The sequence below is a fragment of the Parus major genome, chromosome 2 (genome assembly GCF_001522545.3).
Source record: "Parus major isolate Abel chromosome 2, Parus_major1.1, whole genome shotgun sequence".
NCBI lineage: Eukaryota > Metazoa > Chordata > Aves > Passeriformes > Paridae > Parus > Parus major.
In genome coordinates, this window is record NC_031769.1 from 52,660,351 (window position 1) to 52,687,541 (window position 27,191).

Consider the following 27,191-nt stretch of genomic DNA (forward strand, 5'->3'; position numbering starts at 1 on the left):
TGCCCCAAGAACTTGTCATCCTCATGTAACCCTTTTGCATCTTTCCTTGCTTCAGCAGTTCTCAGGAGAGCAGGGCTCCTCCTTGGAGAGCAGAGATTTAACAAACACATCCCTGTTTGAGGACAATTGACTTGAGCATTTGGCTTGTGGTTTCCACTGCCAGTTCCTTCTGCAGCCTCCTCAGGCATATGCAATTAGCCTGTCCCTGGGCAGGTCACAGATTGGGCAGGTGGTTGAACAGGGAAGTGGAGCTTTTTTTTTTTTAATAACATTGTTAAAATAAGGAAGCTGTGATACCTTGCTTGAACTAAGGCAAATGTGATACAAAGCATTAGTGCTGGAGAAAATGGTAAAACCCAGTTATCATGACAGCATACATTGAAAAATTACTTTTCTACAGCTAGGGAAAAAAATAAGGAGTAAAGAAAGCTGGAATTCCTGTACCATAGTAGCTTAACCTATTAGTGTCCCAGTTAGTAATATAAGAACACAAGTTCCAAGAAAAACAAGGCACTTGATTTTTGACAGAGTTATGGAAGAGAACATCAGAGAAGAAACAAACCTGAGAATCATCAAAACAGATTCTCTACCACTGTAAAACTGGAATGATTAATGTCCACAGCATTTGTGTTGTTGTCCTGGCAGAATCTCATTTATTAGATTTTCAGGTTTAGCAAATAAAGATGTGATTTCTGCCCATTGCTTTATAGCTGCATACTCTGACACAGGAAATCAAGGGAGAGCTGTAAAACATTGCCCTTGCTGGAGTGCATTTTGCTGCTAACAGACTGAACTGTACTGCATACGTGAATATATGTATATTAAACGAAACAAGAACAAGATGTGATCTTATTGGGAAAGAATCCCTGCAATATCCCAGAAGTTCCATTCACTCCTCAGAATATACCAGAGCCTACCAAAAAGCTGTCTAAAACCTGGAAACAGATACAGGCTGAGGGAGTTGGTTCCCTGCCTGATGAGAAAGCTGTGTTTGCTCTGTTGGTATTCTATCACATCCATACTGGATAACTGCTATATCAGAGATTAAAAGAAGGTCATGCTGTATTATGAACCACTGTCTTTATTTTTAGGATTAGATAACTTTTCTCTTGTTTTCCCCCCACTGATTCTCTTTATATCCTAAGGGCAGATCCTTTCTCTTGGGTCAGGAATGTAATAAGGCAGGTTTTCCTCTCTCCAGGATATTGTGTCTGTCTCACTGTGTTTAAATTGCCACAGAAAGCTCTTCTGAGCAAAATACAGTATTTTCTTTGTACAAGAGCCAATGATTGACGTATCCGTGGGGACTTCTCTGTCTTTAGCATTTAAACATACAAGTTGGATATGTTTAACCTATTGATAGGCAACGAAGACAACTACAGGATTTGCTGCAAGAGAACAAAAGAAGTAGAAAGAAAATAACTTTTTTTTTTCTGGGTGATTTAGAAATTTTATTGCAGTTGTTAGGGCAGAGAGATAAAAAAAAATATCAGACCTATATTTTCAGCTGAAAGAGAGAGGTGAAAAGCAAGCAGTCCTGGTGAGCTGTGTCCTTTGAATTTGCATATTCCTGTTTATTAGTAATACAGTTTCACACTTAGAGAACAAAACTTATCCAATCCTATACGTAAAAAGTCATTTGATTCACCATGGCTTGCTTAAACATCATTTGAGGCAAAAAGCTGATTCCTGCTCAGGCACACAGTAAACTCCACAAAATGCAAAAGTTCATTAGTTATTATTAGTATGATTGCTCTTGGCCTTTGTGCATTTCATGCTTCTGAACATGTATGCCCCATGAAACAGGGACAGTCTCTATCCATGTGTTACACTGAGCTCAGATCTTTACTAAATTTTTACATATGACTGTAAACCCACTCTTCTCCCAGCAGCAGCTGTGCTTGTCTGGTCCAAGAAAGCTGTTGGCCCCAGTTTTTTATTGCAACATCTCTGAGGTTCCCTTCAGTCTGCCATTTATTTGGGGATGCTCCCTCAAACACTGAAGTCCTCCTTTCTTACTGCTTCAGTCCTCTCTTCCAGATACTGGTTTCCATGCTGCCCTTCTCCTGTGTCTGCCACCCCTGTCCTTCTACATATATGTGTTATCTCAAGTTATCATCATAATTTTTGCAGTTGACTTAGGGCTTCTAATTTTGATTCCTCCCTTTCTTCATTGACTGCTGTCACCAGTTCTCAAGGGACAGAAATGGGTATCCAGAACAGCACAGTAATAAATGGGCTTCAAGCATGAATTCAGCTGCAGTGCTGACTGGAGTCTCTTTTTATTCTTATAATTAAATATTAACAGTCATGGACAGAGAGTTTAAATGTTAAGTTTGTAAAATAGGTTGTTACATTTCCTATTTTTTCACATGCTTTAGTCCTTTCTGAAATAACCATTTTTTTAACTGAAACGTTCTTTCTGTAGTTAATTTTTTTTTTCTTAATGAGTAAAACATTTTTAGTCACACTGGAGTAACAAATACTTGCAGTATATATCTAATTCTGCATGCTTTTATCCTGGTTTTGGCTGGGAGAGAGTTAATTTTCTTCCTAGTAGCTGGTACATTCTATATTTTGGATTCAGTTTGAGAATAAGGTTGATAACATACAGATGGTTTAGTTGTTGCTGAGCAGTGCCTACTCTAAGTGAAGGACTTTTCAGTTTCCCATGCTCTGCCAGGGAGCAGGTGCACAGGAAGCTGAGAGGGTACACAGCCGGGAACAGCTGACCCAGACTGACCAAAGGGATATTCCATACCACAGAACATCATGCTTAGGATATAAACCTGGGAAAGTTGGCTGGGATGAACAATTGTTGCTCAGGGGTGTGCTGGCCATCAGTGAGCAGGTGGTGACCAATGGTATTGTGCATCACTTGTTTCTGTTGGCTATTACTCGTGTCCATGTTCTTTTCTCCCTTTTCATCGTTATCATTATTAGTGCTATTTTAGTTGTTTTAGTTTTAGTTTAGTTGGATTTTAAACTATCATTATCTCAACCCATGGATTTTACCTTTTTCCAGTTCATCCCATCCTGCTGGCAGGGGCTGGTGGGAATGAACCTGGTAGGTAGTTGTTGGCTATTGTTAAATTACTACAGCTGTTAAAAAAGCCACACTCCTCTCACATGTAACCCAAAACTATCTGATTATGAAATGTGGCATGCCACTAGTCTTCATTTAGGTTTACAGTCATGAACACATTTTGGGGGAGCAAGGGGCTTCATTTTTTAATAGTGGCAAATGTTGATAATTAAGTATAGAGATTGGTTGGCAAGATCAAACACTGCTAGGTGAGGAGTGCAGTGCACAGACTATTTAGTGTATTCATTATACACCGAGGAAATTGCGGTGCAGTGCTTTTAAGATCCTTAACTGTGTGTATTCCATTTTAGTAAAGGTGTCAAGACTGGAGGCACTGACCTGCTTTGGGCAGATCAGCAAATTGTATAAATTGTCATGTTGCTAATCAGCGCTAGCAGAGATCTGTCACAACAGCATTTCTTAAGTCTTCCAGAAAGTATGAAAGACAGCACCAAGAACTCTAATAGAATAACAATAAGTGCATCCAAAGGAAAGGAAGCAGGATTGGAGATAGCCATCTGAGTTTCTCCACAGGCATGTGTCTGTGTGGAAGTGCAGAGTTCTTCATGTATAGCTATAGCTTCCGCTTGGCTTTAGGAACTGCAGCTTAAGTGTTTATGCCACCATAAGGGCTTAAAGCAGCTTAAGTGCTTCTTCCGTCTCAGGAACTAAAAATGGCTTAAGTATTTATGCCACCCTAAGGACATGGGGTCAAAAGTGTACTCTCAACCTGAGCAGCAGGGAGGAGACATTGGTCTCTTGGGGCTGTTTAGCCTGGTTGTGCCTGCAAAATCTTTAGTAAGGAAAAGACAGGATCTGTACCTATTTTCCATTAGATGGAAAGAGGAAGAAAGAGGGAAGAAAGAAAGAAAGAGGAAATTAAAATGCATGCATTGTTCTAACAGAGAGTTGCAGAGGTTAGAGAGAGACTCGATTGCAGTGACTGGAATGTGTCCAAGAAGTCTGCTGGGGATTTCACTCCATGGAGATGCATTTTTTTTTCCTCCTCACAATGAGATTTCTATTGTCACAGGAGATTTCCTGGCTCACCAGGACCTCCTTTATATCCTGACTTTTTTACGATGCCTTTGTCTGTTCATCTTGCCGTGGATCATGGAGTCAACCTTTATCAAGATGTTAATGAGATGGTAGGGAGGCCCATCTGATGTCATCTCTCAGTTGCCTGACTACCTAAAATGGTAACAAGGAGCAGTGATGAGTTGCATAGTGCATCCCTGGGGAGCAGGCAAGCTTGGGCACTTGCTTATGTGCTGTCCTGTCACTGTTCTGAGCACTGATACCCTTTTTGCAGTCACTTGGCTATCTCAGAAAGCTGTGTAGGTCAAGAACCTCAGAAGTATGCACACCACTCATGAACAAGTGACTGTTTTTAGTGGGAATCAGAGATCCAAATACTTCTATGAATGTGGCCTTTGGGTTTCCTGGGCCTTAAGTCTCTGCCTCAACTGTGGCAATAATAGAAGATACTCTTTCCTGAAGTTTGTTGTTAGGTTCACTACCTATGAGGTACTCAGAGGCTTTGGTAATAGTCTCAAGTCTAAAGTGAATGTGAGATCTGTACTTACACCTAAGTGGGGACAGGGAAGTTTGAATTCTCTTACACCAAGTCTGGTGAGTCCTGGTATACTTCACACTGTTCTGGTCAAGAAGGTTGAAGTTGAACTAGAGCAGGTGAAGAGGCTGAGAGAACCACTAATGGACTAATATAGTCCTCAAAGTGGCAGTGGGGAATCTGAGAACAAAATGACAAATGGAATTTGGGCTTCCCCACCTCAAGCCAAAGCAGGTTAAGGGGAGAATGAGGACTTGATCATTGAAGGGGAGACCAGAAGGAGCTGGTTTATTTAATCCAGCAAATGAAGACAGAGAGGAGAGTGCTGTCTGCCAGTTAGTTAAGGTGGGGAAGGGAGAGAACTAAACACTGCAGGGAAACAGAGCTGTTTAAGCTAAAGGATAGTGTTGGCACGAGAACAAATGAATTTAAATTGGCTGTGAATAAATCGAAGCTAGAAATTAGTTGCTAACCAGCAGAAGAGTGAGTTTCTAGAAGAGCCTTCCTCTGGGAGCAGAGGGAGCTGATCACCAAGGCACTTAGAAGCTGAAGCTCTGTTCATGACCAGGATTATGTGCAGTGGGACTTGCCATAGCGAGGGGATGGGCCTGATGACCAGGAACCTGTTTCTAGCTGTATGTGGGCATAAGGACAAATCTACATTCCCTATGCAGAAATAAAAGCATTCCCTGCAGGACTTGCAGGTCAGGGACAGCTAATCCCCTTCCAAACCAGCTTCAGAGCTAGTCTGGTACTGTGTCTGCCAGACACAGCCTCTGTATATGTCCTCCCTGTGGGCTCCACAGCTCTTGTGCGGGACGAGCTGTGTTTAGCAGCCGTTCCACTCAATGTCTCTTCACCTTTCTCACTTTGTTCCCTAAACATCAAATGCAGCAGCTCCGCTGGTTTGAGGGACTTCTTGTAGCAGTACAGTACAGAGGCAGGTTTGTGCTTGAAGATGGTTTAAATGCTGCCTCTGCTTAATGTCTGTGGTAAGATCTAGTGAGAAGTTATTTAGCACTTCCTTTATAATTTTTTTTAAAATACAGGGAAATAACTGCGAGAAGATAAAAGTCTGAAATTGTCGCTGTATAACTGAAATTAAACCTAATTTTTGCAATGTTGATACTCCTTTCACTGCCACTTACTTACTACATTATACCAATAAAGCATGGTCTCTTCCCAGTTTTCTCTTACACTCTAGGGTAGGAAACTGAGTATTCTGCTCTTGCCACCAAATAGCACTTTGCTTTCAGATGCAATCTCAGTTACAGCGACATTCTTTTCCTGTTGTTCCTAAGTTTTTCCACTGGTATGGAGAGGCTTTTCCTCCTGCTGTTTGACTACTGTGAGAGCACGTTTGGCCTTTGTTTATGTATTGAATAGCTAACGGGTACCATGCAGTCAGCTAGGATGTGTGCATATTCTCCTTTCTCCTAAAACCTCTCTTGGAGGAGGGAAATGGAGCACTAAGATTGTTGCAGATCCTACCTCATCTCATCTCCTACAGTATCAAGTAACAGGTATGGTTGGTATGGATTACACTAGACCATGTATGATTTAAGGCATTCCCTTTTCAATAGTATTTCTTACCATTTCAGCATTTATGCTTCCAGCATATTGTGGATTGAATTTCCCTTTACCTTTGTTTTTTGAGATTGCCCAGTAGAGAAGACAGGCAAACTTCAGGCTTCATTTCAATTAATCTGGTGTGGCTTTATGCTCTGGAATTGAAATCCATCTTGGAGCTTCCTCCTTCAAAGGCAGGTCATTCTGAGACCAAAATCAGTATTTAGGTCAGCTCCCTCTGTTCGTTTTAGGGTGTTTTGGAACTGGATGATAATAATAAAATTTTTTAAAGAAGAGGAAATGAGCCAGGACAAACAGAGGTTTGGTAATGAACATTGAAGTAGCATGAAAGTGACTGGTATTCTGCAAATGACCCCTGTTTAGCAGCTTTTTGGAGCTGTGTGCAGTGGGAGATAGCTTGTAGAATTCCAGCTTTTAATGGGGGCTTTTTTTTCAGGTCAGAAATTCTTAATAATACAGAGCTGGTGCTTCAGAGCCTTATGCTAGCAAACCTGACACTAGGGAGTAATATCATTGGCTTTCATGAGCCTATTTACTGTAATAAGGATTACAGACATAAGTAAAACTTGCAGGTTTGGGCCCACAAAATTAAAAGAAAAGCCTTTTCACACCCTGAAACTGCATCAAAATTCAATTTCACCAGGAAAAAAAAATCCTTCTGATCTAGTCCCTGGAATGTGACATTTCATGGGTGTAATAAGGTTACAAACAGATTATAAATTGAAACCCTATAAATCCTTATTGTACTGTACCAAAGCTTCTGCTTTGCATAATACTCTTATTCCTGACTGTTCTTTGTTTTACAAGCTCAAAACTGTTCATTTCCTCTCATAATAGAGACCAGGGAGCCAAAAACACTGTGTAAAATCCAAAGGTAATTATCTGAGTCAAAGAACCTGAATGCCAGAGTTCACAAACTTCTGAACTTTTCTAAATGGTGTTGTTTGCACAGTGAGACCTCCCTCCTTTTTAAACATGTTGCAAAAATTGCATATTCTTTCTGTCAAATGTTAATGGTAAAAAATCCCAGTGTAGATTTAGTTTATGGTTTTCATTTGTGTAGTTCTGCCTGTAGGTCCATAGCAGATGACAGACAAGTTTTCTCACCATATCTTGAGCAAGTGAGAGTGTTTGAATCTCAGGATTACAAATACTGTGAATCTCTGTACCTGAGTACACTGCTGGTGCTGTTTTTGTGTCTAGCAAGTGTCTTCCTCCAGATCAGCATTTCAGTATTTGGACATATTTGTAGGTCTGCTAAAAATATCACCCCTCTGCAAAAAGCAATTAAGCAGGTCACCTGCGAACTGAAATAAATTACCCAAATTAGCAGATCACAGGCTCATTTATTCCAGGCTTCCCCTAAAGGTGAGGATCCTCAGAGGGATTGGATGAGAATGAGATGGATTTGTGGGTGAGCTTTCAAGGGCCACTTGGAGCATCAGAGCAATGAGGGAAAACAGCACAAAGAGGGGTTTGATTGTAGGAAGATCAGAGAGTCTAGGAAAGGATTGATAAATAAGAGAGCAGGGCAAATGTATGGAGGGCCACAGTTGTGAGAGACCAGAGGATGATTACAAGATACTTGACAGGTAAGGTGGTGATGGAGAGAGGCAAATGATCACCACTCTTGGCAAGTTCTGTCAGCTGCTGCAGTGAGCCTGGGCTGGGGAGAGAGTGAGGAAAGGACTTTTAGGCCCATGAGAAAGGTCAGTTTTAGAGGATTGTCATGCTGTTAAAGGCTAGAGGTCTGGAGTGCAGGGAGCAAGCTGATTTGAAGGGACAAAGAGAAAAAACTGTCCTATGGAGATTTTCTGTGAAAGAGCCTCCATGGTGCCTGAGTGTCCACGCAGCAGGAGGTAAAAGGAGGTGCTGTGGTAAAGTGATTGATCCAGCCTTGAGGTTTTTGTATCAAATGGAAAGCCTGTGTCACACACTCAAGTTTCATCCCCCTCGTGGCTGTGGAGGTTTAACCACATAATGCACTCTGTAATGTTTACAGAGAGATTTGGCCATGAATTACTTGAATGCATTAAATTTTGTCCTATTACTTCTTTCTCTTTCAAGAGAGAGCACACATGACACCCATTGAACTCTTCTGATACCATTTCACAGAGCAAGGCATGTGCTTGCTTCTGGCACAGGTGTGTGTTTTATCAACGGCTACAGAGCTGCACCAGGAACATTAATTCCTGCAGATTTTTTGCAGTCATATGTTGCCAAGCACCCCTGCTCTGGTCATGCATCCTGTGCCCCATAACAACTTTAAAGAAATGGCAATAAAGTTTCAGGAAAAGAGCTGTCATCTTTTACAGGCAATGGATGTCTGTTTTACATGGAAATGGTGCATAATTTTGAACATACATGATTTTATGTGGCTTTCTGACTGATTTCAAGACAAAAAGATTGGGATTATCTTCTTTGTGTTCCAGTTTGAACTACTGAGTTTCTGTATGGCTAGCATTTTCTGTGGGCCCATTAAGGAACAGATACAGATTGCATCCCTGCGCTGTGATCACATAAAAACCGGAGATTTTTTTTGGTGGTACCTTAGTGGGAATAGTGTCATTCGCTGAGTAATGCAGCCATCTAGTGGCACAATGACAGAAGTACGGCAGTGTGGAATGATTTCTCCTCCAAGAGAGTCTGGGAGGATGAGTCGGGTAGCCCCTATCGGAAAAAAGACTGAAAGTCCAGGTGTAGTTTTCTTTTCTTTTGTTTTCTAAAGTCGTGCAAAAATATTCAAACAGTAAAGCCTTAAAAAAAAAAACAACAAATCAAGTTTGAGGCTGACCCTACTTCACCTGCCTGTTTCCACTCAAACACAGAGAGAATGAAATCCAGTTTAAAATGCTTTAATGAGCTAGATCTTACTGAAAGAAACAGAGCAAGCTAATTTTGTGGAAAAGTAGAGGGTACCCAGCCCTGTCCTGCTTCTGGATGCACTCACGTGGATGACACTGACCACAGAAAGACATGCCTGTGAGGCAGCAGGGCTGGGGCAGCTGTCACTCCCACACACATTCAGACAGAGCCAGACTTGGCAATGGCAAAAACTGGCTTGATGTATGCTTCAGTACTCAGAGTTTATATTCACAGTGTGTAGGGGTTTATTTCCACTGCCATGACCTGTACATTTATGGAACCAAATATGTTTACTGAAAGAAAATATGGGTAACAGGGAGTGAGTTGAAATTTGGGGTGGAAACTTGATTTAGCAGTTGTATTGATTTTTCGGGTTGGAGGATATGTTTCTAAAGGCCCAATTTTGTAAACCTTTTGTTTATGTTGAGCAGCACTTAAGTGAGCACTTCTCTGCTCTGCAAAAGCAGTACCCAGTGTGAATCACCCAGTGCATGAGATTATCCAGGATCCATTTATCAGCTTGTATCCCTGGGGCCTGATCCAAAGTCTGTTGATCTCAGTAGAAAAAAATCCATGGGCCCTAGTGACTTCCAGTAGGATCTATAATTTGAACCCTGTGGTCACTTGAAGTGCAGATTATCTTATTCTTTCAGTACCACAAGGACCTGGTTCACAACTGAATCTCTAGTGCTTTTCCAGTGTGAAATTGCAATAATTGTATTTCTGTTAAGCTGTATCCTCTGTTCCACCTGAACAGCATATCAACAATGACCACATACATGGTGAGAAGAAAGAGTTTGTGTGCCGATGGCTGGACTGTTCCCGGGAGCAGAAACCTTTCAAAGCCCAATATATGCTGGTGGTCCACATGAGGAGACATACAGGGGAAAAGCCACACAAATGCACTGTAAGTAAAGGGGCCTGAGCTCCAGGCTTGTACAGAGAAGCTGGGGCTGTGAGGAGAACAAAAAGAGCAGGACGAGCGCTGCATTCTCTGAGCTCTTGTCTGTCAGACTCTTGTGGAGAGGAGACTGCCATATCTGTTTTGTTATCCAGCACTACCAGATGGCAAAAGCTTCAGGAGAGGATGATTTGGCCCACTTCATCAAGTTTAAAGTAAAGAAGCCCTAAAAGGCATTATTAAACAGGGCTCAGTTTGCTTAATTATTTAAAGGCACTTTCTCTAACAGAGCTTGATATTATTGCTGGCCACCAGCCTCCTGGTGGCTTTGCAGTGAATTTCAGTCTTAGTCAAATTAGGCAAACACTATGCTCTCCTGTAAGAAAAGATTTACATAATGCTGAAAGCATTTTAACTTGAGCTGTGGTGGAGTTTGCTTGGGTTGAATTAAAACCCTCCCAATCAAACCTACACTGGACAAGGTTATGAGGGCTTGGAAAACTTCTAAACTTTTATAAGTCCACTTTTACTGTTTCCTGCAAGTCCAAAGATTAAAACTAAACCAGACTTATTTCTCATCTGCAGTTTGAAGGTTGTACAAAGGCCTACTCCAGACTAGAAAACTTGAAAACGCACTTGAGATCTCACACTGGAGAGAAACCGTATGTGTGCGAACATGAAGGCTGCAACAAAGCTTTCTCCAATGCATCTGACAGGGCCAAGCACCAAAACAGGACTCATTCCAATGAGGTAAGTAAGCACAGCTTCAGAAGATTAATATAATTCATTGTTGAACAGACTTTCAGTGTGGTCATAGCAATCTATTACAGACGACAGGCACAGCAACCCTCGGCAACCTGAAAGGAATGTAAGGTCTGGATGACTCTTACAGCACAGTATGTCATACAGACCTGGCATTTTATTATGTGTAAGAGAGTTTTGAGTGAGGGAGTCTAACGGAAACACATGGATTAACTTGGGACAGATCCTGTTCTCCCTGTAAAATTAGGATTATTTTTTCCTCTGATGCTGGAAGGGCTCGTTGAGTGCCTGAACCCATCCCCATGCCTGTGTTGGCACCAGGTATCTGCTGGGATGCAGCTTCCCCAGCATACTTCAGGGTGCTGCAGACAGCCAGTTTCTGCATTTGAAATCATGGGCTGCCTTTTAAGTTCTGAGTTAATGCCTTTTCTTCTCTTCTCTGGCCTCTTTCACTCTTTCTTTCCATCCTGAGCAGACCTCATGGACTTCACAGGATGGCCAGGGTATCAGACCCAGCCAGCATGGGTTTAGGAGGGGTAGGTCCTGATCTCCTTTTTATGTCTTTTTATGACCTGCCTGGTGAATGCAGGAAAGGCTGTGGATGTTGTCTATTTGGACTTCAGCAAGGCCTTTGACATTGTCTCCCACAGCACACTCCTGGAAAAGCTGGCAGCCCATGGTTTGGACAGGAGCACTCTGTGCTGGGTTAGGAACTGGCTGGATGGCCAGGCCCAGAGAGTGGTGGTGAATGGTGCTGCATCCAGCTGGGGGCCAGTCACCAGTGGTGTCCCTCAGGGCTCTGTGCTGGGGCCAGTTCTGTTCAATATCTTTATTGATGACATGGATGAAGGTATTGAGTCTTTCATTAGTAAATTTGCAGACAACACTAAGCTGGGAGTGTGTGTCGATCTGTTGGAAGGTGGGAGGGCTCTGCAGAGAGACCTGGAACAGTTGGATGGATGGGCAGAGTCCAGTGGGATGAAGTTTAATAAGTCCAAGTGCTGGGTTCTGCATTTTGGCCACAATAACACCCCCCCAATAATAAATGCAATGTCATAGGCTGGGGACAGTGTGGCTGGACAGTGCCCAGGCAGAAGGGGACCTGGGGGTGCTGGTGACAGCAGCTGAACATGAGCCAGCAGTGTGCCCTGGTGGCCCAGAGGGCCAAGGGCATCCTGGCCTGTACCAGGAATAGTGTGGCCAGCAGGAGCAGGGAGATCATTCTTCCCCTGCACTCAGCACTGGTGAGGCCACACCTGGAGTGCTGTGTCCAGTTCTGGGCCCTCAGTTCAGGAAGGACATTGAGATGCTTGAGCACATCCAGAGGAAGCAACGAGGCTGGTGAGGGGCTTGGAACACAAGCCCTGTGTGGAATGGCTGAGGGAGCTGGAGCTGTTTAGGCTGGAGAAACAGAGACTCAGAGGTGACCTTAGCCCCTCTCTACAAGTGCCTGAAAGGTGGCTGTAGTCAGGTTGGGGTCGGTCTCTTTTTCCAGGCAGCAACTGACGGAGCGAGAGGACACAGTCTTAAGCTGTGCCAAGGGAAATATAGGTTGCATGTTAAGGAAAAGTTTGTTATGGAAAGAGTGATAAAGTACTGGAATGGTCTGTCTGGGGAGGTGGTGGTGTCACCATCCCTGGATGTGTTTAAAAAGCAGATGGGATATGGCACTCGGTGCCATGGTGTAGTTGGGGTATTAGGTATTGGGTAATTGAGGTATTAGGGCATGGGTTGATCCTGAAGGTCTCTTCCAAACTAGTAATTCTGTGATTCTGTTATTCTGGGACTAGGGATGCAGCAGAGAAAATACAACTTTTCTCAAGGAAACCAGCTGTGGCAGTCACAGCTGTTCCCCAAATACTCAGCACAACTTCTTGTTACTGTGTTTCCTGTTACTGCTTCCTCCTTTTTCAGGAAGCACACCATCTTCATGCATTGTCCATGTTTTATTACCTTATTTCAAGTTGCACAGAGATTCACATCATCTCAGTCTCACAACTCAGAATCAAATCTCCTCTCCTTGACACATCCCTGAACTCCTTCACCTCTAGCCTAAACCTGGAAGTACTGGGAGGGCGGGATGTACCATAGCAGCTATATCTATTTCTACACAGCTTGGATCTTTCTTTAGCTGGTATTGGGTAGTCGCAGGCATACGCAATGGCCAGCAGGGATGCTCCAGGGAGCATTCATCTTCTTCCAGTCCCTACCCTGCAGCATCTCGCTAGTCACAAGGGAAGCAGAGGGCATTGCACATCTCTGAGTTTCCTCATCCCCCCTGTGTTTTCAGCTGCCCAAGCAATAATGGCACTGAAGCCCTGCAGTGATTTAGTGAATGGTCACCAAGGTAGAAGGAAGTTCACCGAGTCTTGCCAATAGCTGCCTGAGCTTTCTTTTCTCATACACTGAACTAATCTGTGTGCTCCCTAGTTGATGATTTAGATCTTCTCTTACTTAGCAATGTAACCTACCCTGTGTTAAGATCAGAATTTGTGTCTAACAGTAAGTAAACCAGAGAAATTTTATGCTGCATATGATTTCTGATAGGTGCAGCCACGGGGGCAAATGAAATGTTTCCTTCACCATTACTTCACACCAAAACAGGCTAATCTTCTAGGGCAACCTATACTGGTGGAATGATGTGAATACCATGAAAAACACAGACCAAATTCAGCAGTTTGCGGTGCCATTTTGGTTTTAAGTAGGTAACCTACATAGAGCTTTAAAAGCAGCTGACATCTCTTGATTACGATATCCCTTACTCATGTAGAGGAGAACTAAGGGACTTGTACTTCTGTAGCAACTTGAGAAAACCTGCCTCAGTAGATCAACATTATCTCTAAACTGCTCATTTTTACTCCTATTCAAGTAAGTGGGAGGGTTTTGTCCACTGATGTCAGTGGAAGCAATCTCAGGCCTTAGATAGCTATGGCAAAGCTGTATTTGTCCAAGGCTCCACAGTGCCATGTGTAAGCAGACACAAAATCCCTCTGAGAAACTCTGCATGAGGGTCTCTTTCTATTTTTTGAAGGCTAGTATAAAAAAACAAAACCTTTAAAATAGTACTTTCTTGGAAACAATTCAGTAATAAAAGTGTGTGAACAATACTTTGCTTCCCAGGGCAATTAAAGGATTTAGGAAGTGCTCAGCTCTTCTTTTTAATACCCTCATAATACAAGAACAAAGGCTTTGTTAATTTATAAGACAGTAAATTTACTTTATTCTACATTGCTTAGTGAGCTATAGAAATTCACAGATAAAGGAAGTGGTTTCTAAAAAAATGAGTGATGAGTTATGCTGGTAGCAGTAATAATAGTGCATCTATTTCTGCAACATGAAAATGTTCATGGCACTGTATCTTATGCTTTGACTGGTGATCTGAAGGAGCCAGAAAAAAACCTGCTTCCTCAGTTAATTCTGCCTGAACAAATGGCCCAGCACCTTTTGAAGTGGGTTGTTTCTCTCAGTGTTGAGTAGTAGGTATTAGGCATATGGGGAACACTATCAAACTGCTGAGGGCAAGGGACAGGGTTGAAAACTAGACCAGTCTTCATAAGTGGCCATAGCTCGGTTGACTCTTCTGCTGAGAAAAGTGAAAGCTGTGCTAATTGGTAGCCGTGAGAGACTCTTCCCTCAATCAACTGTGCAGCACTAATTGCTACTTTCTGAACCAAGGGGAGCTAATGGTTTTGACTGGGTACAGTCACAGTTCAATAGGAAAAGGGGTGATAGCTTTAAACTGGAAGAGGGTAGATTTAGATTAGTTAAAAGGAAGAAATTATTTATTGTGAGGGTAGTGAGGCACTGGTAGAGGTTTCCCAGAGAAGATGTGGATGCTTCATTCAAGCAGTGTTCAAGTGCTCAAGTGTTCAAGTCCAGGTTTGAATGTGGCTTTTACCAAGGGGTCCTTGCCCATGTTGGGAGGGGAGTGGATAATTAGATAATCTTTAAGGTCCCTTCCAACCCAAACCATTCTATGATTCAGTTGTTAAAGAGACCATAAATTAGGTAAAAAATTCACTGTGAAAGCATTTAACTGCGACACCAGCTGTGCTCCAAGCAGTTCTTCAGGAGTCCCACATGGAATTGAATCTAATATAGGTGGTTTTTGTGCCTTGTCAGAAACCATACGTTTGCAAGATACCGGGCTGCACGAAGCGCTACACAGACCCCAGCTCTCTCCGGAAGCACGTGAAGACCGTGCATGGCCCGGAGGCACATGTCACCAAGAAGCAGCGGGGAGACATCCACCCACGGCCTCCGCCACCAAGAGACCCAGGCAGCCACTCTCAGACCCGGTCACCAGGCCATCAGACTCAGGGTGCAATTGGTGAGCAGAAGGACCTCAGCAACACTACCTCAAAGCGTGAAGAATGCCTCCAAGTGAAAGCGGTCAAGTCAGAAAAACCAATGGTATGCAATACACCGTGCCACTCCCTTTGTCCTTTTCTTCCTTCCTTAATAATCCCTGTATGAAATTCTCAAGTCTGTAACCTCTAGCTCACAAGGTTTGGTTTTGTGAGGTCTTTTTCTGTGTTTACATGGCAAAATGTTTTTAAAGCCTAATAGCAAATAAAAAGATGACATCTAGTATGTGTAATATGGAGTAAGCGTGGTGCTGGCAGCTGCCACAATAATTGTTTATCTTAAAAAAGCTCCATCTTCTGGAATAAGCATAGTATAAGAAAATCAGAGTTGAAAAAAATAACACGTTTTTTCCACTCTTCTGTTTCCAGAAGAAAGATGGTAAATTGGAATCTTGCAGGCTGAAAGCCAGAAAAAGCAAAAAACCAAACCAAACCACAAGAAATCCAAATTGCTAAAATGATGGTATTGATGATGATCATTTTTGGAGAACCTAGGGAAACAGATTTTAGGGGCTTGGGGCTCTTGGGTTATGGATCAAACTGAAGCACGATGAATTGAGTTTCTTAAACAGCAGATGGGCATCTTTTTGATAACATCTCTGTTGTGATGTGACATCTTATGCTTATCTGATGCTTAACTCAAGTTAACCTAGTCCAAGTTTAACTAAATCAACAATCTGCAAGTCCTTTCTCTGGTTTACCTTAACGTATTGCATTAAGCTATTGAAAGGACTGTATTCCATTTTTTGAGATGCTATCTTAAATACACAGGTTTTTTATTTGCCTGAATTTCATGTGCCATCTGCCCTCTTCACAAGGGTTAATTCAAAGGCAGCCTCTCCATCCTCTTCCCCATCTGGGTCTATGATTCATCTGTATCCAGCCCCTGGGGAATACAAATATGAGCCCTCCAAATTCTGCTCATACTGTTAATCATGCTGCAATTCAAAGTGATTACTCACTGAAATATGAGTTACTGCTATGTTGTGCCTAAGGCTTATGCTCAAACTGTTCAGTATTAATACTGAATTAAAGAAGTTTGAAGGGCTGAGAGTAAACTCCTGCTGAAGTTTAAAGGAAGTCCTCTGCCATCTTTGCTGATAACTACCTTAGTTTACAAAGGAGCAAAGTCTCTTTTGCTTTGCTAGGTAAACATGTAGCATTTTTGAGGCATGTTGAACACAGTTCTAACAGGAAAATTTGTGGAAGAGGGGTACTAATGCCTATAGCTTACGTAGTCTTAAATACTTTTCGTGGAAAAGTGTATTTTAAAAATAATTCTGTTTCTTGTTTTTCATTGCATGTATGAATTAAGGTGTATTTTCTGGTTTTCAACTAATCCAATGTCTTTTCTGTCTAATGCTCTTAAATGTCTTATTCTAACTTCCTAAGGACAGTGGGTAATAAGGTGAGGGCATTTTAACTTTTCTGCTGTTTTTCTTATTGCAACATTATTTATGTTTTTATTTTAGTCTTCTGCCTGTTGTTCAATAATTCCTTTATTTAGTAATGTGCAATCCATCAAGCACATTCCCAGTTGTAATGTTGTGAGCATTTTGCAACACTTGACATGTGAAAAATCTGGCTTATATTGGTGAAACATCTTCAGAAATGTCTTTGTACTTTCCCCTCTAGATGACACATCCATTTTTCTTCTCTATTGCACATCTAGAAATATATGTCCTGCATAATACAGTTCTTATTTCTGTACCCTACCTCACTGTGATCTTGACATGTGCTACAAGAACAGGTTTCTGATCACTATTACTCTCCTTCCATATGGCATGGAGCTATTGTCCAGGAGCACAAACTTTCTTCTGTATAACAACTGTTATTTCTATTCTTGTCACCAAATCTGCTATGGCCAGGATTTGGAAATGAACTTGCTCAGTGTGGCCTCATAAATTCTAAGTATCATCATTCAAGTTAGAAATAATAAAATAGTTATTGAATCTCAAATGGACTCCTTAAGGGCATGAAACTACAGTAGTGCAATGAATCTGAGTCTTCATTCATTGATGTTTAAAGTGAGAGTTGTCCCTGCCACTTCAGAAATTCAAGACAGCATTTTTCAGTAAAATGTACATAAAGATCACAGAGTGGCAGAAAAAAAAAAAAAAACAAAAAACAAAACCACATCAGAAACCCTAAAAGTTAAATACTTACATGAAACTGTTCTTGTGAGCAAAATGATACTGCATGCCCCACTGATTTGTGATCACACTGATAGAACCTTACAGTGAGATATTAAATCCAGAGACTTCTGTCTGTCTTTGTTTTGTCTGTCAGTTTGTCAATTTTCCCATTCTTTTGAGAGAATTTCATAAAACGTCTGAAAAGTAAATCAAGCCTGTGTTTCCCCACAGCAAGAGTTCTGCTAGAGCAGCAGGGAACACTCCCTGTTAAGAAAGAAGATGCTATTGTGACATATTTATATCCCTTCAGATTAGCAGCCTGTGTTGTCTACTTAAATTCTTGCACTTCAAATCTTAAATTCTAATGAAACAAAGGGTTTGAAACAGTAGATCATCACCTTCTTGATTCAGGCCAGAGGTGGTGTAAGTTAGGTGGTATAAGAGGTATAGGAGGAGGTGTAAGTTAGACCTGAGTGCTGCCAGGGTCATGAGATGCTGATAATATGATACAGTATTTTTTGCACTGATGCTTTGTCCCTGTTTTATTACATGCCAACATTTCAGGCCAACCACTGCTTGTAACAATGAGCCTTAAGCCTGGAAAATGCTTACATTCTTTAGCCACAAGTCTAATTAAAAAAACCCAAATTCCAATGTTGTTGGAGTCTTGTTTGTTTGTTTGCAAGCCTAGCAGTGTAAACTAATACCTTGTAACATGGCTGAATTCTGGTTTGGTTTTTCTGAGCTGCAGCTTCAGTTGGGAACAGCACATTAAGCAAAGTAGGGTATCCATCCGTAGGTGCTCACAAATGGCTTGAAGTAACTCTGGGAATAATTCAGATAAATGTCTTACGGAGATATATTGAATACCACCAGCAACATGTGAAAGGGGACTTTAGTCTTGTGCTTTACAGTGCCATTCACTGCAGTTGAAGCCAATATCTAGAAAGCCTCTTTATGAATGATCACTGTTATCATTTAATGCTGAACTTTTCTATACCTATATCTTCGGCTCCATTTAGACCTTCATTTACCACAAATGCTCTGGTTGACATTGTTTGCTTAATCCTCACACTCTTTTGTCTCTTACTTCCCTCCAACAGACATCTCAGCCAAGCCCTGGTGGTCAGTCTACATGCAGCAGCGAACAGTCCCCCATCAGCAACTATTCCAACAATGGGATCGAGCTTACTCTGACCGGTGGTGGTAGTGTAGGAGACCTCAGTGTCATCGATGAAACCCCAGTCATGGACTCTACCATTTCCACAGCCACCACAGCACTTGGCTTACAGGCCAGGAGGAATATGACAGGGACCAAATGGATGGAGCAAGTGAAATTAGAAAGGTTGAAACAAGTTAATGGAATGCTTCCAAGACTGAACCCCGTTCCACCTTCCAAAGCCCCGACCTTGCCGCCTCTCATAGGAAATGGTGAGATACACGTAATAAGAGTGATAACGCTTTCTGTCCCTTATCTTGCTGCATCCTAGCTCAATCTTGCAACTCTTGCAGGAGTTGCACAGTTTAGGGAACTCAGCAGCTGTGAAATGGTTTGTAAATTGTTCACTTTCTGTTTGTGCCCTCATTGCAAGTCCTTCTACCCACCCTCGGAGAAGTCTGATAGTCCCTGTGTTTTACAGAACAAGGGTTAGCAGGGGAGCCATGAATCACATTTTAAATATCCCCTACAGTTAAAGGTTTTGACCCAAGATCATCAAAATTCTGTCCTGCTTCGAGGCAAGGCAGAAAAAATAAATACCTGTGAATTTATTGTATGGAAGTCTTTCTGTTGAGGCCCTTGCAAGGCAGCCTTTGCAGCAATGTGGTGGGCTTCCCTTTAAATAACCTGTTCCCACACATAGAAGGAATCATATGTACAGATGCTGCTGCTGCAAAGAGCAGATATCCATGAGTGGGAGCAAGGCAAGGTTGAACTCTGAAGATCCCCAGTTGTTTTCCTCCAAAGAACTGCTCATGACCAAGTTGGATGTTGCTGCTGCCCCTATTTTGCCTACAGCATGCCTGTAGGTTTCTGGGCTCCACCCAGCAGTGACAGCCCAGGTTTTCTGAGACCCATTCAGTCAAAACAAACTATGTAAAATTAAGACATTTATCCTGTTTATTAAAACCAAAACAAAACAAGGAAACCAACAAAGATGTTTTGCAGTTGTTAGGAGTTATTTCAAGAATATTTCAAGAAGTCTAAGAAATGACCTTGAATAGCCTCCAATTTGTATATTTTGCCATTCCATGCAAATGCCTGTTCAATTATATTTTGCCTATAAAAAGCTCCCTTACGAATGTGTCCTCCTGGCACATGAGCTACACTGCAGGCTGGAGCACTGCACCAGCTGATGACAGTTTGTGGCTATGGGCTATAAATTTTTTGCTGGGATTCACACTGAAATGTTACCCTTGAGTCTCTGAATTAGCTTCTAACCTAAGGACACAGTTTTTATCCCTACTTCTTTCAAGAAAGAGCACTGCTATGATTGGGTGTGATGATGTTCTTCCTCTATACTTCACTGAGTTCTTTACTGTGTGTTTTCCACACCAGTTTCAGGATAATACCTCTTTGTTTAACTGTGAATTTTACCTGCAGGTACCCAGTCAAACAGCAGCTGCAGTGTCGGAGGATCCATGACTATTCTGCCAAACAGGAATGAACTCTCAAGTACAGACATCACTGTGTTGAACATGCTGAACAGGAGGGACAGCAATACTAGCACAATCAGTTCAGCTTACCTGAGCAGCCGCAGGTCCTCTGGAATCTCACCTTGCTTCTCCAGCCGGAGGTCCAGCGATGCCTCCCAGGCAGAGGGAAGGCCGCAGAACGTGAGCGTTGCAGACTCCTATGACCCCATCTCGACGGATGCCTCCCGGCGCTCCAGTGAAGCGAGCCAGTGTGATGACCTGCCAAGTCTTCTCAGCCTCACCCCGGCCCAGCAATACAGGCTGAAAGCTAAATATGCAGCAGCTACTGGTGGACCCCCACCAACTCCACTGCCTAACATGGAGAGGATGAGCCTCAAGACAAGGATGGCACTCTTGGGTGACTGCAGGGAGTCTGGAGTATCTCCACTGCCTCCAGTGAATGTCCCTCGAAGATGTAGTGATGGTGGGGCAAATGGTTACAGCAGGAGGCATTTTCTGTCTCACGAAGCTTTAGGAAATGGGACAAGGAGAGCCAGTGATCCAGTCAGAATGGCCTCTGACAATCTCTCTGTCCCAAGAGTCCAGCGTTTCAACAGTCTTAATAGCTTTAACCCTCCTGCTTTGCCTCCATCCATGGAAAAGCGCAACCTTGTTCTTCAGAACTACACCCGTTCTGAGGGTGGCGTCTTCCGCAGCTTCAGCTCTCCCTGTCCTCCAAGCATCAGCGAGAACGTCGCCCTGGAGGCTGCTACCATGGAAGCAGGTAGCAGTCTGAATGTTGAGGATCTCCTGCCAGATGACGTGGTCCAGTATCTGAATTCCCAGAACCAGGGCACGTACGACCATTTGTTGAACAATGTCCTAGACAGCAACAAAATGCATCACAGCTCAGTTTCAGGAAACAACAACCCCAGCAACTTTGACCAAGCCCCTCCACCGAGCAGTCAGCAGGCGGGTCCCGAGGCAAATAAGAGTGACTTGCCCATTCAGTGGAATGAAGTAAGCTCAGGAAGTTCTGACTTATCTCCTTCAAAGCTGAAATGTGGTCAGCGGTCAGCAGTGCAGCAGGCTCGGGCCTTCAGATTTTATAACAATATGATGGTTCAGCAGCAGAACCTGGAGAGAAGCAACATGGCCCAACAGAATGGCTATGAGAACCTGGTGGAGAACAACACTTCCTACAGTTTACAGCAAAACGTGACTCTTGGCAGCGGAGCTGGGAATTCTTTCAGCATGCATTCCAACAAGCCTTACAGTGAAAGCATGGGCAGGCAAGCGATGATGGCTGGGGTGACAGACAATTCCTGTGGCATGGCAGTGCAAGGGCAGAAGCTAAGAATCAGCAACATGCCAGTGAATGGGAACCAGCAAAATTTCAGCCATCCCCTGGCATCCAGTGATCAAACCACCAGTATGGCAAATGGGATGCAGGACAGGAACATGATGGAACAGGAATATTTGCAAAGCCAGCCAGCTGGAGATGGTGTTCATTACCAGGGAGTCAATCACTCTGGTCAAATGATGCTAGGGCAGGTTAGTCCTACCTCACAAGGCAGCCTGTATCAAGGGCCGCAGAGCTGTCCACTGGTGTCTCACACCATTGGTAGCCAGCCTTCAGGCTTGTCAGCGGCCAAAAGTTACCAGTCATGCTCTAATTACGGCAGCAACAGACGGCAAAACGTGTTGAGAAACAACCTGTCCCAGCAGCAAAGACAAGTAGATGATGGCAACCAGACGTACAGGGTAAACACCATTAAGATGGAAATGCAAGGTCAATCACAGCAGTTCTGCTCTAACATGCAGAATTACTCTGGTCAGTTATATGACCAAACCATGGGCTTTAGCCACCAAGCTATGAAAACAGGTTCTTTCTTTGGTTCAGAAGCCAGCTGCCTGCTGCAGGGGACTGCAACTGAAAACTCATCTGAGCTTCTTTCCCCGGGGGCTAACCAAGTGTCAAGCACAGTTGACAGCATTGACAACAACAGTCTAGAGGGTGTGCAGATAGATTTTGATGCTATCATAGATGATGGGGACCATGTCAGCTTAATTTCGGGAGCCCTGAGCCCAAGTATCATTCAGAATGTCTCCCACAATTCCTCACGCCTCACCACTCCCCGAGCATCTCTTACATTCCCAGCTATGCCTGTAAGCACAACCAACATGGCTATTGGGGACATGAGCTCTTTGTTGACCTCACTTGCAGAAGAAAGCAAGTTTCTTGCTGTTATGCAATAGACATAAAAAACAAAAACACTTAGGAGATAACAGATGGAAAAAAAAGACTCATATTTTTTAGTTGTGTATGTATTTTAGCAATCTCATCTCACCTAAATGGGATGTGTTTCAAGTATATTCCTTTTATGGAATAAGGACTCTGAAAACCCTAAAGTGTTCTAGGGAGAAACTGTCTTCCATTTCAGTTTTGAATCAGTATTGCTACGCCCATTCCATCCCTTTCTCTCTTTCCTCTCTCTCTCTCTCTCTCTCTCCCTCTCTCACTCTTTTTGAATGTCTGTATGCTTCTTTTTTTTTTTTCTTTTGTTTTTTAATTGTAAACCAATGTAAACGTGTGAAGTGCATGTTGCTTTTGTTTTGTTGTTTTGTTTTGTTTTGGAGTTTTTTTGGTAAAGAAAGGCCTGATGAAATGACTTGATAATTTTCTGTTACTCAAATGAAGCTAGACCTTGTAGAACTGTTGCAACTTTTCCCCTTGAACCTATAACAAGGCACAATGTGAAGTGAGCATACAGCAATGAAATCATCTCTGGATGCACTGGACACATCACACTGAGGTGGAAAACCAGTTTAGAAATGCACTGCCATGGTACCCCTAGGCTGCAGTTTCAGGGACAAGGAGCACAAAATGTTGGGAGGTTCAAGCAAATAAGAAATGTAAAAACCATCAGCCCTTTGATCTCTAGTGAAAGCTTAAGGTTGTTGTAAATGCACACAGAGATAGCTGTCACTGCCTTGAATAACGATGCTGAGATTGTGTCATGTTCAGCCTGTTTCAGAGGAAGGAGAGGATCAGAAAACTGTTCGTAGTCCAACTCTCATCTTTTGCAGTATTTGGTATTCTGGTTTTCAGCCTTCTTTTTTATATGACTGGATAGCAAAATTATGTGTGTGTGTAGTGACTTGGGTAGTCTATAGTCTTCTCATTGCACACCACATTTGTGGAGATATGATCAGGGTCTTCTGCAGTATTTCATGCAATGAAATAACAAAATAACAGTATTTCATACTGGGGAATTTTTTTTTTAATGCAAATTATCGAGGTGTAACTTGCTGAGCCACTGGTTCTTATTTGCTGGTAAAACTTTGTGTACATCCCCTTTATCCCAGACATCTCCATGGATATATACAGCTTCAAAAACATCATGGGCATGTCATGTAAAAGAAGCAGAAAATGAATGGCTGGCCTAGCTCTCAGACTAGCCAAATAAATCAAAGCAGTTGCAAGCAATCTGATAATCTTAAATGTTTTTTCCACTGTGTCCAGGCTTTACAAAATTAAGAAATTTAAACTGCCATTAAAAAAAGCCAAGAAACAAGGGGAACAGCAAGTATTCAGAGATCACAGACTATTCAGATCTGGAATTATTATCAGGTCCAACTCTTCAGTGAATGGCCTGTGTGAGGATCAAACCCACAACTTTGATGCTATTAGCACCATGCTCTAACCAGCTGAGTTGTCTGGCAACTAATCAAAGCTCAGAAAGACCAACCCAGCTTCTTTCCCTCTCTCTTGGTGACACCATGTGCATTTAATTTCAAAGCAAACCAGTGGTTCAGTGCCCAGGGTCCGTTATACCGGCAAAAAACTGAAACCAAGGCACTGTGATCATAAAGCTGGTGGAGGTGAGTGGCATTTGCTCTGTGAACACAGGCTTGGTTTTGGCTCTGCTGGGCTCTGTGTCTGCACCCCTGAACACACAGTGCTCCTGGGTGAACAGGCTGCTGTGGGGAACAAGCACAAGACCACAGTTTAAGTTCACCCACTCCTAGAAGCTGCATGGAGTTCCAGCCCTTGCAGACTTCTCAGTTAAGTCCCAAAAGTGAATGAAGTCCTACTACAGGATGTAAATTGTGCAGGCATTTACAGTCATGGATTTGATGTCTGTAAGGAGCTGATGTTATAGTAGACATACAGTGAGAAGAGGGAGTGTAGTCAGTTTTGAAATACAGATAAACTTTAGCCCAGTCAAAATCAGAAGATGGCTTCTGTAGGCTAGAAAACCATTGCATTTTTTTCAGTTGTAAAAGAAAAGGTGAAATACCAGCTGATTGAGGACATGACATTTGAGGAAATGTGTAGGAATGAAATCTCCGTGAATCTGTCAGATAACACTGGTCTGTTAACAGCTGTTAAAGTCTTAGGATGAATCTATAAATCAGTAGGAAAACATCACAGGAATCTGGTGCAGGGGCCATATTTGAGCTTATCACAACACATACCAAGAGATTTGCACTCAGCTGGAATGTCAGAAATCAAGACAAATGTAGATAACCTACCTGTTTTATCATGATCTAGCTCCTGTCTTTCTTTGTATCTTTAGCCAGTATTTCTTTCTCACCCTGTCCCATGCACACATATTCACTCATACTACACTTTTCTCTTTGCTAGCTTCCCTTCCAGCCTCCCTGCCCCTGACCAGCTACCACAACCCACCTGCAGTGGTCCTTGGGCTGCACGGGCAGTTGGGCACAGCTCACCATGGCAGAAGGAAGCTGCTCCCTGTTGCCCTCTCATTGCCCAAAGGCCCTGTTGAGACCTACTGCCTGTACACAACCATTGTCCCTGCCCTGCTGCTGGGACAAGAAGGGATGCATCCCACTGGGCAGGTTCCCAGGGACAGGGATGTTCCAAGGGCTGTGCTGTGTATTGCAGCGTGGGGATACAGCTCATGGCCCTGCAGAGAAGCAGCAGTATAGGCATGAGGAAAGGCTGTGCTGGACAAGTTTCAGATAGTTCTCAGTAACCAATCCTGGCTATTTATTAAAGCCATCAATTACATGTTTATAAACAGTTTCAACAGGGAGACTTACGACCAGCCTGGGAGTAGGTGGCTTGGGAGAGAAGTCTTTTATTGTTATGGAGCCAATACATTAAAAAACCCCCAGACATCCCAAACTATTTTTTAAACTCAATTTTCCAGTTTATAATTGTATCTGCTGGTGCAATTGATGCTGGGAAGCTATTAACAGATGTGATCCATCAGAGCTTAGAAGGAGCCATTCATATTGCTCCAGGCTAAAAGGGACTGTTTGAGTAGCCAGTTTGCCTTCCTGGACTTGACAAACCTTCTTCACTCACTTAGCCTTGTTTTGGGCCAACAGTGTCTTGGCAGAAACCACATGCTCAAGAAAGGCATCCCATTTGATTTGGCAAAGTTGAAGAATCAGAGACTCCACTGTGTCCTTGGAGAGTTTGTGCAAATGATTTATCATTTTCACCATTAAATGTATGTGCCACTTACATTCATGTGTCACTTTTCAGTTTTTAGTGTTTTCTCACACCTTTCTGTTTTATACTCAAGAGCCTGGTTTTGGTACCTGTGAGGGTAGCAATACATTGTAGCCCTGGGTTTTGGTTCTGTTTTGATAAGGTGGACTGGTCTCTCTGAGCATGGCACTATTACACTGGACACCAGCTTTCACTTCTCAACATGTGGCAGTCTGGGGAAGGTCCCATCAACACTGGTGGGATGGGTTTACTAGCACCCCTCTACTCTTCCAGTTACAGAGTCAAAGCTTGCTTTTGTGTATGTGGCACATTAGTTGATTTTTGCATAGGTGTTGGAAACACACTGATCACCCAAGAGTATAAGAAAATGCACAAAATACTGTGAATGTTCTATTTTTAAAGCATTGCAGCGTAAGTCTAAATTGCCATTTCTTGTAATGGCTCTGTGAGGGTCTTCCATATCCATTACTGTTGGCCTTGAGCACATCAGTAACATTCAGCCTGCCTGAAGCATGTGTGTTTCTCCAGACAGTTTCACTTTCCACAAAGTGGAAGTTGCCAGTGAAGGGTTTTCCTGTCAGTTACACCTAGGTAAAGAAGGTGTGTTTGCATGAAAGTCAGTGGGCTTCCACATGGGCTTTGCTGGGGAGTACAATGGTCCCTCACATCCACATGGCAGATGATGATGTTCTCTCCTTGGAGAATGGCCCCAAATGGTGCGTGCATTAAGATGCTGGCTGCCTGTTGACTTCCCACCACTGCTTCCCCTGCCCCTCAGTGAGATGGCTGGTCAGCTCACCCATGCCTATCCCGCTGTGGCTTGCCCACTTGGACAGCAGTGTTTATATTCCCACAATGTATGTGCCTTATTTTGCGTTGACCCTGTAAAAGAGAGGGACCAGGATGTGTTGCCAAATTTTCCTGAATAGGCTGTACTTGCCATTGAATTAATAGCACATACCACTGTTAATAGTGTCTGAAATGTCTTGTAAACCTCTGGTATTCATGTATTATTGTCCTTGGATTGGTGGAATGTCTCCTATGGAACAGTTACTGTTGTCAGTCCTGCAGATGTGTAAGATAAAAAAGTGTTGCTTTTTTTTTTTTAATTTTTTAATTTTTTTTTTTATAAAGCTTGTAATCCTTTTTTTTAAAAAAGAAAAAAGAGAATGTGTAAATACATTTATGTACGGTAGGAATAGTGTTCAGCTGTAACAGACCTTAGTGGTCTTCATTTGATAAACCTGCAGTTATGATCTGATGTTTCTCAAGCCTTAGGTTGATCTGAAGGGTCTGTAGCACTGTGTACATATGAACTGTACTTCTGCTTTCAGAACCACTTAGCTTTTTTGTAACAAAGAAAAAAAAATGTTTCTTACAATGTCAATAAAAACAAAAGCCTTTGTACTTAAGTTCTTAGCTTTCAGCTTCTAAAGTATCTCCTTGGGGGAGGGAGTTATTTTTTCATACATCTGAAAAGCCTGGTTGCAATCAGTGCTTGTATCACTTCCACTCAGAGCTGCTTTCCTCTTTCTGCTTCCCAGCCTGTTGCTTCACTCCATTCACAGTTTAAATACAGATGGGAAAACAAAACAGGGTGTTTACCTTCTTGCTAAAGAAAAATGGCTGTCAGGTGGTGGGGGGAAAAATAAATGAAAATGTGGTGTCACACATAAAGTGTTTGAAGGGAGGAAAGAGACTGACCTGGTTAACTCTGCTGCAGGAGTCAGTTCAAAGGCCAAAGCCAAGCCGTGCTAAACTCTGGGCTGATCTATGGGGGCTGTTTCC

The 27,191-nt window shown here is 42.7% G+C and overlaps 1 protein-coding gene across 2 annotated transcripts in view; it reads left to right on the plus strand.

Moving 5' to 3' along the window:
* GLI3 (GLI family zinc finger 3) overlaps positions 1 to 26,815 on the plus strand; it is a 207,140-nt gene extending 180,325 nt beyond the window's left edge. For both annotated transcript variants that reach the window (XM_015618985.1, XM_015618988.1), the window contains exons 11-15: positions 9,871 to 10,020; positions 10,600 to 10,764; positions 14,899 to 15,189; positions 18,382 to 18,709; positions 19,881 to 26,815. In XM_015618985.1, coding sequence (XP_015474471.1) covers positions 9,871 to 10,020; positions 10,600 to 10,764; positions 14,899 to 15,189; positions 18,382 to 18,709; positions 19,881 to 22,171 — 3,225 coding nt within the window. In that variant the 3' untranslated portion in view covers positions 22,172 to 26,815. The remainder of the gene's footprint in view (positions 1 to 9,870; positions 10,021 to 10,599; positions 10,765 to 14,898; positions 15,190 to 18,381; positions 18,710 to 19,880) is intronic.
* Positions 26,816 to 27,191: the final 376 nt, after the last annotated feature.